The sequence below is a fragment of the Magnolia sinica genome, chromosome 16 (genome assembly GCF_029962835.1).
Source record: "Magnolia sinica isolate HGM2019 chromosome 16, MsV1, whole genome shotgun sequence".
NCBI classification, from domain to species: Eukaryota; Viridiplantae; Streptophyta; class Magnoliopsida; order Magnoliales; family Magnoliaceae; genus Magnolia; species Magnolia sinica.
The window spans coordinates 32,479,924-32,496,205 of NC_080588.1; the positions used below are offsets into that span (position 1 = coordinate 32,479,924).

The 16,282-nt window shown below is 39.0% G+C and overlaps 1 protein-coding gene across 1 annotated transcript in view; it reads left to right on the forward strand.

Annotated features, from left to right (window-relative positions):
* Positions 1–16,282, forward strand: part of LOC131229376 (methionine--tRNA ligase, chloroplastic/mitochondrial) — a 143,217-nt gene that overhangs the window by 63,689 nt on the left and 63,246 nt on the right. The window contains exon 7 of the mRNA XM_058225317.1: positions 734–832. Coding sequence (XP_058081300.1) covers positions 734–832 — 99 coding nt within the window. The remainder of the gene's footprint in view (positions 1–733; positions 833–16,282) is intronic.

Sequence of the window (16,282 nt, forward strand, 5' to 3'; positions counted from 1 at the left end):
AAGAAACGGGTCCTTGGAGGATATATCAACATCATTAAGATGTTAATGGGGATGCCACTGTGAGAGTGAAAATGGCATGTGGTGAGATTATTGAGTTCCTGTTCTTCATCAGGATTTGGCATTAAGCGCTTGCCTTTTTGCACCTGTTGTGGATGAATTAACTGATGGTTCCAGGATGAAGTTCTTGGTGTATGTTGTTCGTGGACAATGTGGTGTTAGTAGATGAGACTGGAGAGGGGATGAATGCAAGGAGGGATGGAATTAAGAGAAAATCATCAAGAGCAGTCTTTGATGCACATGAAGAACCATCCCAATCTGAGGGAGGGGGGACAAGGCTATGTTGACCACAACGACAACGACGACGACGATGATAGATTAGTGTATACTTGTTGGCAATCCGACCTTGAATATTCTATTAGCATCACTTATTTTATAAACTATTGAATTTATTAATATTGGACAGTTGCAATTATTTTTTCACGAGAGTCCTCCCTAGGGTTCGTATATAATAGGAGTTTTTATTGGAAGAGGAAAGAAGAAATGCATCATGTTTCTTTCATGGAAGCTTCACTTTCTTCTCATTCTCCACTATATTTTTTGTGATTCACTAGTTATTACAGTACAGGACATCTCTAGGCCTAAGGTTATCTTACGCCAGAAATTTTAGTAATGGTTGTTTTCATTTGTCTGGTCTATAAGTGTTGCTTCATGTCATTTTCTGGTTCTACTGCAGGATATCTTACGGTTTCATGCAGTTTACTGGCCAGCTATGTTAATGTCGGCAGGATTGAGTCCCCCCAAGATGGTGTTTAGTCATGGATTTCTGACAAAGGTATTGCCACTCCATTAACAATGGCTTAATTATAACTTTTTAGATTCCATGGCGATTCCAAACACTTGATGTCTTTCTCATGTTGTATGATGGATTCAAATTACCAATATATTTTCTGGATAGATGGCGAATGAATCTCTGCTTGCATGAAACAATAATCTCTTGATTTTTGGACAAGAACACACTTCTTTGCGCACTGTACTGTATGAGTATGTGCCTTCTTTTAACATTTCCAGAGTAACTGCTAGAAATGCTTGGTGTTTGGAGCTTGTCGTATGGTAACTACCAGATTTGGACTTTTAGGGGGGCGTTTGGATCGTAAGTTACTTTGGATGAGCTGCTTATGCCATAAGTAGCTTATCTTTGGTTTCTACGTATTCAACTGATAAGTATGTTTGGTAATACCAACATACTTACCAACCAAAAAGTAGAAAAGCAATATTTAGTTTCCAACATCATAAGTAATTATCCCTCGAGTTTGTTTGGTCCCCCTCACATCCACCATCCATCATGTGGGGCCAACCTTTGATGTGGACCATTCATTGTGTGGGCCCCACCTTTGATGTGGGCTGTCCATCATATGGGGCCCACCTTGGCTGTGGGCCATTTCGACCTTTAATGTGCACCATTCATTATGTAGGGCCCACCTTTGATGTTGGTCATCCATCAAGTGGGGTCCACCATCAATGTTATTGTCCATCATGCGGGGCCCACTTCAATATCCACCGCCCATCATGTGGAGCCCACCTTTGATGTGGATCGTCCATCATGTGGGTCCCACCTCTAATGTTGGCCATCCATCATGTAGGGCTTGCCTTGGGTATGGGTCACTCATCATTAGGGCTAACCTTTAATGTGCACCGTCCATCATGTGGGGCCTACCTTCATGATGACCGTTCATCATGTGGGACCCATCTTGATGTGGATCATCCATCATGTGCAGCCCACAGCCCACCATTATTAATTGCCCATCATGTGGAACCCACTTTTGACGTGGACTGTCCGTCATGTGGGCCCCACCTTCCATGTGGGTTGCCCATCATGCAGGGTTCTCCTTGATATGGGTCATTCATCATTAGGGACTGACCTTTGATGTAGACCATTCATCATGTGGGGCTACTTCAATATGGGCCATCCATCATGTGGGGCCCAACTTCAATGTCCGCTACCCATCATGTGGAGCCCACCTTTGAAGTGGTTTGTCCATCATACCAGCCTGCTTTGGATGTGGGCTTTTTTATCATTATGGGCTTACCTTTGATGTGGACCGTCCATATGTGGCCCACATTAATATAGGGTCATCCATCATGTGGGGCCCACCTTTTATGTGGACCATCTACCGTGTGAGCTCCGCCTTCAATGTGGACAGTCCACAATGTAGGGCCTCCTTTGATATGGACTGAGAGAGAGCCTCCTTTGACATGGACTGTGAGAGTGAAGTAGAAAAGTCATATGTTAAAAAGCTAAAAATAACTACTTATTAAGATAAGTAGCTTTTGGCACATAAGTTACTGTTACCATTATGTTTACCAAACTAACTTAAGTGAAAAAAATAACTTAATTACTTAACATAAGTTAAAAAGTAACTTATTTGGATACCACCAAATAAGTTACTTTTTCTACTTATAGCAGTAGATAAGTAACTTATTTCAGATTAGTAAGTTAGGTTTATGACTAATTATAAGCAACTTATTTACTTAGAGTACATAATCACTTCAGTTAAATTTTTTAGCTTTTCTACTTTTCATAAGTTGCTGAAGAGAGGCATCGGGAGAGATGAAAGAGAGGAGAAGCTGATAAGTTTGTTGTTTGCCAAACATACTTATCTTCTTAATAAGTAGAAACTAAGATAAGCTACTTGTGGAGTAAGTAGCTTATCTTAAGCAAATTATGATCCAAACGGGCCCTTAGTGTAGGTGAATAAAAAGGAATGGTTCATTTAGCAAATGACCAGTGTTTTTAACACACACACACACACACACACACACACTCTCTCTCTCTCTCTCTCTAAAAAAGAAAGCGGAAATATATAGAGCCCTACAGTAAAATGCCTTAAAAGTTATTTGTCATTTATATTTTCTATTCTTCTTCTTCTTTTATAGATAGAAATGATAGAAAAATGAAAAATTGATCAAAAGTTTGGAACTGTACCGTGTGGTTTGCTGCTAGAAATCACATTTGTTGTTGTTGGTAGATTGGATTGGAAGATCCATTTTCCATTTCAGCTGTTAATTGGACCTGCCAATGGAGTTTGGCACCATAGATTTAGCCTATAGCAGTGTTTTAAATAGCGGTAGCGTGTTGCGTAGCGTTCAACCCTCCATAGCGTGTAGCGAAATAGTGTAAGCTACACAATACTTCTATTTTTTAATTAAAAAAAAAGAAAAATATGATAAATATTAAATAGTTAGAAAAAAGCAAAATATATTAATGTCACATTCTTCAAAATAAAAATCCCACAGTTAAGAGCATCAAGTACAATATAAATGTCACATTCCTCAGAAATCAATATCTCAAATTCTCAATTAATAGTCTCTAGACTCTAGTGTCTAAAGGTCATCTACATCTAATAGATCATCATCATCGTTGTCATCCTCATTCACTTCGTCACCAGGTCTAGGCCTTTCATCATCAGCATCAACATTTACATCTGCATGTACATCATCCACACCATGAACACTCATTCCTATATCTCCTTCCTCTCTTATAAGAGTAAGAAATCTTCACATAGGACCACCTACACATTAAAAAAAGAGAGATTCATTGGTCTTTTACTTTCTTTGTTAAAAATGTTCATGTAACTTAGTCTATAACTATAAACACTTAAATTAGTTGCCTTCCTTTTGTTTGAGGAAGGTGGGGGGCATACTCCTTCAGAAATATTAGATGTTGATGGTGCATTGCTGTCAGCTGGATCATCAGATTCCGGAATAGTTGTAATGGCACTAATATCAAAGGCCATATTTTGATCTTTGAGCCATGATAGATCAGTTGGGGGAACAAGGTCTTCTTTCTCAGCAATCCATTCATCATTTGAAGTAATGTGGTCCACCAATATTGGATCCATTGCCGCCTTTCTCTTCATGCTTCTTTCTCTTAGTTTCATATTATACAAGACATATACTAGAGAGTTGAGCTTTTGTTGCTCTAGCCGATTTCTCTTCTTTATGTGGATCTGATCATATGATGATCTATGTCAATCAATTATCAAACACTTGCTAATCTACTAAATAAAAATTAGCCAATTTAGAATATTGAATGGTACAAAAGTCACCTGCTCAACCCAACGAGGTTTGGGCGAATGGTCTTCACCGTAGGTTTGCTCCCTATAGGTGAGGGTTCGATTCCCCTCCTTGGCTTTACCCGATACACGTGGTTGTGGGTGATTGCGTGTATCCGTAGCGATTAGTCTCACTTCAAAAAAGAGGTGGGGACACCTTGTGTCTTCAAAAAAAGAAAAAGAAAAAGAAGTCACCTGCTCAAAAGTACTCCAATTTCTCTCACAACCAGAAGCACTGCATATGAGGCTTAAAACTCGTATTGCAAACTTCTCAAGTTGTGGAGTTCTATCTCCAAAGCATTCCCACCAATCCGCTACACAAATTAGTTATAATTTATAAATTAATGAAATACTTTCACCAATTATAAAAGTATAATTTACATAAAAATGAAAATATCAAAATATAAAATTATAAATTACTTGGGGAATGCTTTGTCATGGTTTCGAGTGCAAGGCGAGAGCCAAAATCCCCTCTTCTCTTCCCATATTCATCTAACTGAATATCAACATCAACATGCTCTTCATGGGGGATCATCCTATCCATGCACTCCAACAACCCTCTTTTTATCTCAGGGTGTGTAGAGAACTTATCTGAGTACCGTATTTGAGGATTCAAATAGCACCCGAATGCATGTAGAGGATGATGAAGCTGAGGAGTCCATCTTTCATCTATTTTGTTCCAAATTGGAACATATCTCTTTTTTACATAATTGCAATTAAATGCAATTTTCTCCTTTGCTGAGTCCATCAATTCATAAATGAACCCCATTGCTAGCCTCTCTTTCGAATCTACTTCTCTTAAAACGCTTACCAAAGGCATGGTGCTCTTAACACATAAGGCAACATTCGGCCAAAACATCTGTTCAAACATTATAATAGCCCGTACCTTTATTCCTTCTGGTTGTTTAGCCCAAGAACGTGAGCACCATTGTTCCGATCCGAATATGGCTATAAGACCATTCTTTTGCTTGTAAATACTTCAGAGGGTGAGGTACGATGTTGCAAAGCGTGTCACTGCTGTTCGTAGAAGCTCATTATTATTCATGAAGCTTCTTGTCATTCTCAATACAATTCCACGCCCATAAATAAACTTGGTCATTGTCCTTGCCTTTTCAAGCATTTCAGAATACATTTTCATTTTTCCGATATCCTCCAACATTAGATCTATGCAGTGTGCAGCACACGGAGTCCAATATATCCTTTTCCTCCTATCCATCAACTTCTTCCCAGCACTCACATAGCTTGAATGGTTATCCGTGATAACCTGGACCACATTTTCTTCCCCAATTTCATCAAGATATTTAAATAAAAAATTTCCATCTTTTATTGAATCTGAAGCATTAATAGACTTGTAAAACATTCTTCCAATTGGAGAATTAATCAAAAAGTTAATGATGCATCTATTCTTTCCATCCGTCCAACCATCAGACATAATTGAACATCTATGAGTTTTCCAGGAATCTTTGTATGCTTTCATTAAACTATCGGTATTAGCAACCTCCTCTTTTAGTATCCATGTTTTCATCTCATGCATGGATGGTGGCTTCAATCCCGGTCCAAACTTTCCAATAGCCTCACACAATGCTAAAAAGTATGGGCTATTACACAGGTTAAACAAAGCATTCCCCACCCCCCACCCCCCCCCCAAAAAAAAAAAATAATAAATAAATAAATCTTCCAATCACCCTGCATACTTCTTTTCTTTCTTCCTTCTTCCACCTTAAATTCAATGTCGTAGTTCACCACTGTTTGTGGTGTGAGTTCACCACTGTTTACAACAAAGGAAAAAAAATACAATAACGCAGAGTAGCGCACGCTACCTGTGCTACACGTTACGCGTCCGTAGCATATGCTACGACCCTTGCAGCATACTCTACAGGGGATTTACACTATTTGGTGCGCTACGCTACGAGCGCTACTTAAAACACTGGCCTATAGTACCAGGTTTTTAACTATTCTAAATTGTTATGCTCACTCATTGATTGGTCTGAATATTAGTAGTTTTGTGGAAAATCGGGGAATGCAGATTATTGCAATCAACTTTGATGGAACAAATTATTTGGAATGGTTACAACTTGCAAAAATAGTTTTGGGTGGTTAAAGCTTGGGCGTGTTATAGGCAGTGTTCGAAATATCGGTATCGCGTTACGTATCGCATTCTTGGGATACGGATACGTATCGGTTATCGCATGGGATATATCGGTTGTATCTTATAATGTATCGTTGTTGTTGGAAACATGGGGAAACATTGGGAAATTGGTTCAATTTTTCAATAAAACTTCATTGATTGTTAAAAAAGACATCAATATATACTTGTAAATCAAAACCTTACAAAAAACAAGTATACATAATAGGTTCTCGTTGTATGGGGTCCTAATATATGCGTTGTCTAACTGAATTGATTCAAGTATATTCAATGTCTATTCATGTAATTTATAAATGTAAGAAAACGTGTGGAAACACAAGCAATACATTCACAAGCAAAAGAAGAATCACTAGATTAGATTACATACATGCTTAATTTTATGTTTGAACACAAATTGCAAACAATTTGGGAGAAATTGGAAATTTTTTATTTTTTCAATTTTTCGCAACTTAGCATCTCTTCCAAATCTCGAAATCGAAACTCCCAATCCATGATTTTTCTTGCAAAACATGAAAAACCATGGATTTGTATCAATTTGACACTAATTTAACATGATTTACTGAAAATAAAAGGATCGGAATTCGAAAATGCTCACCAGATCGAACATGTGGGATATGTCGCACTACCTATGCATTTCGTATCGCACAGGTGGGATACAAGATATATCATGGGATATATCGGCCGATATTTAAAACATTGGTTATAGGTAAGATCTAAGGCACTAGTATGCTAATAACGCATATGGTGTTGGGAAGTAGACAATGTGAAGGTGATGTCATGGCCTCTTCACCATATGCAATATCATCTATCAACAAGGAATTATGAGACACCCACTCTCAGAAAAGAAGCTTTGCTCAAACTCCAAATTAGTTGAGCAATATCCATATTTGCACATGGAGATTGGAGTATTGGTGATTATAGCTCCATTCTTAGAGGGATGTAGGAAGAACTAAATCATTACCAATCTATTTCTTCTTAGAGGGATGTAGGAAGAACTAAATCATTACCAACCTCTTTCTTCTTGTTGTACGGATACTTAGGTAGAACAACTTATATTTGGGTAGTCCAATATTGCTTTTGTGATACACAATATGGGACTGTATCATATCAGGAATTCGTGCGTGTGCGTGGCGTGTTTGCAAAGGCGAACAAAGTTCCCCTCATCTTAAAAGACAAGGAATGGTTGAAGTGCACACATTGCAGGAAGAGCAAACATAAAAGAAAACCATGTGTTGATTTAGAGAAAGTGTATGATAGGGTCCCTACGGAGTTAATATGGTAGGCGTCGGGAAAGAAAGGAATCTCAAGAGAATATGTTGACATGATTAAGGATATGTATGAGGGAGTAGTAGCATATGTGAGTACTAGTGGAGAGAATTAATGGAGGCTTGCACCAGGGGTCGAAATCGAGGCATGTACCTTTTTGTGTGGTTATGAATGCGTTAATGAGGCATTTGTAAGAAGAGAACCTGTGGTTTATATTGTTTGCAGTCAGCAAATGACATAGCTTTGATTAACGAGACGAGGGAGGGGGTAAACACAAAGCTAAAACTATGTAGAGATGGTTTAGAATCTTAAGGTTTTAAAGTTAGTCGGACTAAAACATAGAATATGGAAATTTAGTAACAATAGATGTGGAAAGGAGGAATTAGTTGAGACAACTCATCATGAAGTACCTAAAATGACAATTTTTGGTATCTTGGGTCGATAATTCATGAGAGGAGAGATTGAGAAGGATGTTGCTCATAGAATTAGAGTTTTGTGGATGAAGTGAACACAAATCCATGGAGTTTTATGTGATTGCCGCATAACAATGAAACTGAAGGGGAAATTTTATGGGATGACTATAAGACTAGTCATGCTTCATGCCACAGAATGTTGGGTAGTTAAGGAACAGCATGTTCACAGGATGAGCATAATAGATGAAATGAGGATATTAAGATGGATGAGTGACAACATGAGGAATGATAGAATTAGTAATGAATGCACTTGAGGAAACTTAGGAGTAGCACCAATATGTAATAAGATAAGGGAAGGAAGACTCAAATGGTTTGGTCATGTGCAACGAAGACCAAGAATTGCTCCGACTAGGAGTGAGTTGGTTCATGTTGAAGGCTTTAAGGCCCTATTTTATTGCACGAAAAAGAAGGAATAGAAAATGTATGTGTAACGGTTACCTTTTCCAACATTTCATTGGTGGATTTCACAAAAGGTGATTTTTGTTTTGCAAGCGGAAATCCTAGATTCATTAGACAAGAATCACCTCATACTTTGCTCCAGAGAATTGTCATTGATGCCAAGGTTAATCATTACTTTTTGAAATCCACAGTTTCCTTGCAACTCGAAAATCATGAAAGTCGGTGAGGAATTGAGATCAGATCAATTCTTTCCTCGATAATGAGAGAATCCCTGTGAATGCTTCTCGGCGTGAAAGAAAGTGAGAGGAAAAGAGAGATTGACTGAGAGGAATCAAGCGGAGTTTCTCAAGGAAAGCAGTACATCGGGTGGTAAGAGAGATCTGTGGAATTACATTGAGAAGAAGCCCTCATGGGGATGCGACTCCCTGCAAATAAACCAACGGGAAAGGAAAAGAGAATATCGATGCCCCATGCCATGTTTCGAGGCATTGCTTCAGAGCTCGGAGCTCCTCTCCTTATAGCAGAGTTCTAAAAGGAGCTCTCTGTAGGCAGTCGATTCCATCCTCAGCCATTGGAGAAGATGGACAATAGGCTCCCAATGTCAGCAATGGCGCTAGTTTTCGAGTTCCTGAAAAGACCCAGAGTGATTATCTAGGTATCCTTGGTAGAGCCCTGGTGACTACGGTGGAAGATGTTGGTTGGGCTTTTGTTTCTCGGTATCGTCCCAACTCCCACCACACCATCCCTCCCAAGGCGACTCCCTTCCCCCCCCCCCCCTCTTTGTCACTATTTTTTTGGTTGGTTGGTTGGGACGGACGAATATAGTTTCTCTAGAGGGTTCAGTAGAGTAGGCTAAGTGAAGGTAGTGGTAATACCAAAACATAAGGGTACTTCCAGTAGTCATGAGTTTGTGTTTGTTTGGATAATCTTGGACATAGTGGCAGCCCGGGTTGTCTCCCTCCACGCAAGCTTTAATGGATCATATATCTCTGCCCAAATGGCTCAGTATGGGCCAGAATTCGAGAAGCATGGTTCAAAGAGGATCATTAAGTAAACCTTTGTATCTGGCCTTGGGGAACGAAGAAGTATGACCACTACTAATCATCGTGCCCAATGTCTTTCCTTTAAAGACGTGGTTGTTGGGGCTCTTGCATCCCCTAAGTCAATGTCCCCCATCTCCGTCTGAAGCTCCCCCCCTTTCGTAGCCCAAAATCTGCATTGTCTTAGGCTTGTCGGGCCCGGAGATTCACATCCATCATTCCCTGGTAGAGGAGTCGACAACTTCCCTTCAATGGAGCCTGGCCATTACCTGTTGAAGAGGAGCCTCCATGGCAAATATCTCTGCATGGCTTTTGGAGAGCTGTAATCTCCAAGCGGGTTGTTTATCTCTCAAGCCTCTAGGGGAATAAGAGTTCATCCTTGACCTCTAGTTGGATGTCAATATCGACTTCGTCCTCGTGGCCAGGTCCGCCTACAAAGATGGACCAGTCACCTCCATTAATGGGAGAATTCCACCATTTTTAGTACAGTCAACCTCTGGTTTCACTTCTACAGTGTACCAGTTAAGCTTTAGAACCGTGAGTTCATGCTGACATTAGGATCCCTTATAGGGGAAGTCCTCTTCGACCAGGCAATGGAATTAGGATGGGAGTTCAGATCCGCTCGTATCTACATCAAAACCAAATGCCTAACCCCTTTTCTGTCAGTCATCCTTGTCTTTGTTAGCTCAGACAGCCTGGACATCCAATTGAGGTGAAAGACTCCTGAGTTTGGTGTTCCGGGTCGTGTTAGCGGCATTCAGGTTCCTCTCTTTGGGGCACTTCTAGCTCCTATTGGAAATCTGCTCACCGGAGGTGGAGCACATTTGCTTCGGTGCTCTTGCAGGGCCACAGTCCTATCTGCCTATCTGGTGTCCTGTGTGGACACGTCTCCCTGCTAATCCCCCCACGTGTCTCACCAGTTGGATCCCCTCCCCCCTCTACCCACATGCTCGAATCACTTACGCGTCTTTATCAATCGAGGGACCACACTCTCAAAACGTGGATCCCATTCAATCATGTACTATACTTAGGTTGTCTATTTTAAGAATAGAATTATTATCCTTCATTATCCCTTAAATTAGGGATCGTAATCACCCAAAATTATGGGTCAACATATACCATGTATAACATCCTGTAATCTATTTAAGAGGATGGAATCTCACAATGAGGACCATCCCGAATTGAATCAAAACTTGATTTCAAGTTCTCAACAGTTCAGATTTTTGTAGAAATATCATGGTATCAAAGCCACAATGCTCTCTTTGAAGTTCGTACAATTTTCTTTACGATCGGAGACTTCTTGTCTTTGATTTATAGACTTCCTTATCTCGTCATTCTCGTCAATTTTTTTAGTTGTTGCAATACAAGAAAATTGCAACATCTTCTCTTAGTTCATACAGAATGAGTCTGTGATCTTCCAAGTAACATCATAAATTATTCTCAGTTCATGACAGCCTGAATATTCAGAAGATTTTTAGCATTTTCTGCTCATCAGAGATCTGATCCATTCTTGGCTGTCAATCATAGAAATGGAGAAGCCTTGAGTTATTTTTGGCTCGATTTACTGGCAAAAATTATACCCTATTGGGCTTTCCAATTCTAAGTATACCTTGAAGGCAAGGAATTGTTGGGGCATGTCTTCGAATCTGATTTGCTGCCGACGGAGGATGAGAAAAAGATATCCTCCTGGCATGCTCAGGATGCGAAAATCAAATCTTGGATTCTTGGATCAGTAGATCCTCAATTCATTTTGCATCTCAAACCTTATAAAACTGCAAAAAGGCCATGTGGGAATTTAAAAAAAAAAAAGGTATATCATCAAGGAAATTCTACACGTCAATTCAATTAAGATTTGACATTGCTCAATATCATCAAGGAACTTTGTGCATTCAATAATATTATTCAGGCTTTCTTACTTTATGGGCTGAATATGATGAGATTAAATATGCTAATGTATTTGACGCCTTTCTGGTTGAAATACAAGGGACCAATTTTTTATGAAACTACGTTCTGAATATGAGACCTTTTGGTTTAAGCTAATGAGTAGGGTTCCATCTCCATCCTTGGATGAATGCCTAAATGAACTTTTTCGTGAGGAACAATGACAATTGACAAAAGTACATTTAGAACATAAAACTACATAAAGTATTGTTGATGTTGCCTATGCTACTTAAGGAAAACGTTCTCCTTGTGATGTGAGTACCGTGGAGTGTTATAGATGTAAAAAATTTGGTCATTATGCCTCCTGGTGTCAATAGAAATTTCGTACTTACTACAAAGGAACCAATCATATCATTATTGAATGCCGTAAACGACCTCAGAATCAGACCACTCCAAATCGGTTTCCTTGTGCCTATACTGCAACAATCGCTACATTTGTTCTACAGCCTACGATTTTATCTGCTTCGACAACTGCCTCCACCTCATCTAGTACACAGTCTGGCTCGTTTGCTTCTCTGACCCCCTGTAATGGTCCAACAAATGATTTTAAATGCCTTTTCTGCACTTGGTGTAATGTAGGGGCATTTTCACACTGGGCTCGAGTGGGGTTGCTTGTGAGATGCATGGGCACACTCGGGGTAGGCGGCCCGTGTGAGGCGTGTGGTTCGTGTGAGGTGGGCCCTACCCGTGTGATGCGGGTGGCTCATGTGAGGCGGTACCCATGTGATTTGGGGCCCATGAGGGGAGTTTGGCCGAGGTCCTAACCTGTGAGATGTGGGGCCTGGGCTATGAGGATTAATTCGCCATGCTCTAACAGTTCAGGCTTTTAGAGCAAGGGGTTAATTGTCCTGCATCAAATTGGTATTAGAGTGGGAGATCTCGTGTTCGAGACTCCTCATAGGGGGTGATTAATGCAAGGGCATTTTCACACCGGGCCCGAGTGGGGTTGCCTATGGGATGCAGGGGCACACTCGGGGTGGGCGGCCCGCATGAGGCGGGCCCCACCTGTGTGACGCGGGTGGCTCGTGTGAGGAGGTACCCATGTGATTTGGGGCCCATAAGGGGGGTTCGACTGATGTCCTAACTCATGAGATGTGGGGCCTGGGCTATGAGATAAAGGGATTAATTCGCCATGCTTTGAACAATTCGAGCTTTTAGAGCAAGTGGTTAATTGTCCTGCATCATGGTGTCTCAGGTAAAACCAGAAAACCTCATTCTGTTTGGTATCTTGATTCTGGAACATTAAATCACATATGAAAATCTTTCCAATGTCAAAATAAACTAGCAATCTCCAAGTTCATATTGTAGATGGAGACAGTCTTCCAATTACTGCAGTCAGTGATGTTCCTGGCTCAATCCCATTGATAAATGTTTATCTGTCCTCGCTTTACCACTAATTAACTTTTTGTTGGCCAACTTGTTGACAATAACTGCAATATCTTATTTTCTCCTTCGGGCTGTGTTATAAAGGATCAGATATCGGGGAAAGTGATCGCGAAGGGCCCTAAATGTGCACGTCTCTTTCCTCTTTGCCTTTTTGCACTTCTTCAGCATAAACCAATAAATGATTTGTTTTATTTTTCGGTTCAAAATAATTGCCAATTGTGGCACAATAGGCTTGGACATCCAAATTCTAAAACTTTATCGATGTTGTTCAATTTTGGATTGACGAATAAATCTGTTGGTGCGAACAATAGTGTTTCCTTTTATTGCAGTACTTGCAAGTTTGGGAAAAGTAAGACCCTTTCATTTCCTATGTCCACTACATTAAGTTCAAATTGTTTTGATTTAATACATAGTGATGTATGGGGAATTGCTCCTGTTATCTCTCATGCCCATGACAAGTAGTTTGTGATATTTATTTATGATTTTTGTCGTTTTACTTGGGTTTACTTCTTGCATTCAAGTCCGAAGTTTTTCATGCGTTTAAGATGTTTTTAGCCTATGTCGAAAATCCATTTTCTGCTTGCATTAAAATTCTCCATTCAGACTCTAGGGGGAATATGTTTCAGCAAAATTTCAAACATTTTTTGTAACAAAAGAGGATAATCTCTCAACGAACATGTCTGTATACCCCTCAATAAGACGGTGTCGTTGAAAGAAAAAATAGAGATCTTCTTGATGTAACTCGGTCTCTTTTGCTTACATCTTCCGTTCCTCCCCGTTTTTGGTTTGAGGCACTTACAATTGTTGTTCATCTTATAAATCGGTTACCCTCCATCAATAATCAAACCCCGTATTTCTACCTGTACAACACCCACATCGTATGATCATCTTTGTACTTTTGGTTGTGTTTGTTTTGTTCATTTACCTTCTTTTAAATGCTCTTTTGAATGCACCAAAAATGATCATTGTTGTCAAATGCGATTGCATATGTGCACATTGTTGATCAAATCGCATATGCCATGATGGCATATGCGACCTTGGCAAGTATTCTATGGAATACTTTTCTATGCGACCAATATGCGATCGCATATTTTCCAATAGCCAAGAGAGGAAGAATTTTTATTTTTTATTTTTTCAATTTGGAGAACTTTTGCCTATAAATATGTACTCATTTCCCCTCCCTTTTCACTATTCTTTACTCTAAAGCTCTAAAGCTCTAAATCTCTTACTCTCTCTCTCTTACACCTCTTTCTCTCCTACTCTAATCTCTCTGCAATTATTTCAATTATGTTTATTTTTTGTATTTTATAAGTTGTGCTTACTTTTTATAAATTAAGTTGTAAGTTATAACTTGTAAGTTGTTTCAAGTTATCCATTTATTAGTAAAATTTCTTTGTTCGAAGTTTATAATAATTAGTTATCTTTTAATCAGTGTTCTAAATAGCGGTAGCATGATGCGTAGCGCTCAGCCCTCTATAGCGTGTAGCGTAAGCTACACGATACTTCTATTTTTTAATTTAAATTTAAGACATAATAAATAGTGAAAAAAAAAATGAAAAAAAAATATAAAAATGCCTAAAAGATGATTCATTTTATCAATTATAAGCATGCTCAAAAAATTTATTAGTTGTCATTTATCAAAAGCCAATCCACATATATAAGCCAAATCAAATAATTATCACGTCAACCACTTTCTAAACCACTTTAATTAATAATGTCTAATTGAAACCACAAGTCACAATTATGAAAAAGAAATAAAAATCCCATAGGTTAAAAGTATCAAGTACGATACAAGTGTCACATTCCTCAACATTAGAAACAAAGAAAATGTGAAAAAAATAGTAAAAAATACATTGTAGCTTATGCTACGGATGCTACACGCTACGTAGCTGTAGCGTACGCTACGACCCCCTGTAGCATACGCTATGACTGTTCGCTACAAGGGATTTAGGTTATTTGGGATGCTATGTAGCGTACGCTACGGGAGCTATTTGAAACACCGCTTTTAATGTAGCTTGTTGATTGTTTTGTTAAATTTTATAGAATATAATATAAGTAATTAAATATATCACTTAATGAAACACTCAAACTATAATGAAATAAGTAAAATAACCCAATCCAATCATGTGTACTAATTAGACAAGTTTTTCCTTCTTTTTTTTTTTTAAGAATTTTTTTTTAATTTTTTCAAAATTCTATTATTTTCAAAAAAATATGCCATGGCATATGCGATTGTGTGATCGCATATGCGAACAGCATATGCTGATCGCATGCGATCGCATATGCGATTTGACAACATTGGAAATGATTCATTTGCTATGATCTTAAAATTCGTCATCTCTGAATTTATAAAAATGTTGTTTTTTTTTAATTATTTAGAATCAATATTTTTTTCAACTACATCTTGAGCCTCCTAATTTGCGTTTGCTATTTCCTTGCCTGGTTTTTTCAACGAAACAACATTTACTTGGTTTAAACCTAATTTTGTGTATCAAAGGCAGAGGAAAGACACAACTACAAGACAAGTCTCTCAAGATCTCTTGTCTGCATCTGACCCAAGTCAACCTCCCTCTTTGCATCGTTCCTTGTGACTGTCTAGGCCTCCTGACCGATATGGTTTTACCCATGCTACCTTGTTGGCTACACTGTCTTCTACTTCTATTCCCCACTTCTACTCTCAGGTTGTGCAGCATGAATGTTGGAGATAGGCTATGTATGATGAATTGCAAGCTGTTGAAAAGAATCACACACCTGGGATATTGTACAAGGTCCCACATCTATCAAACTGATTGGATGCAAGTGGATTTATTCTATTAAACTCAAACTCGATGGATCTTTGGACCGCTATAAAGCTTGTCTTGTGGCTTTAGGAAATCGACAGGAATACGGGATTGCCTATGAAGAAACATTTGCACCAGTGGCAAAAACGAATACCGTTCATATTATTCTTGCCATTGCCGTATCACAGTCCTAGCCGCTATACCAGATGGATGTAAAAAACACTTTTCTTCATTATGACCTTCTATATGTGCTTACCCCAATGAGTACACTCCAGTTCTTGCCATATTGTGTGCTGATTGCGGCGTTCACTTTATGGTCTCAAACAAGCTCCACGTGCTTTGTTTGAGAAATTCAGAAGATCTCTTCGTGACATTGGTTTTACTCGGAGTATTTATGATGCATATCTGTTCCTTCATCAAACTTCTACTGGCCTTACTGCTCTCCTTGTCTACGTTGATGATATTCTCATCACTGTTACTAATTCAACATGATAAAGCATCTTCAAGCTTCCCTCCATACATCATTTCATATGAAGGATTTGGGTCCGCTCACTTACTTCCTTGGACTAGAGGTTCATCAATCTTCTAGAAGATTGTTTCTCAATCAACACAAATATACTGAGGATTTCCTTGAACTTGCCAATCTTCAACATTCTACTCTAGTTGACACAACTCTTGAATTAAACGTCAAGTTGAGCAAAGATACTGTCAACTTGTTGAGTCAATTTATGAGTGTTTC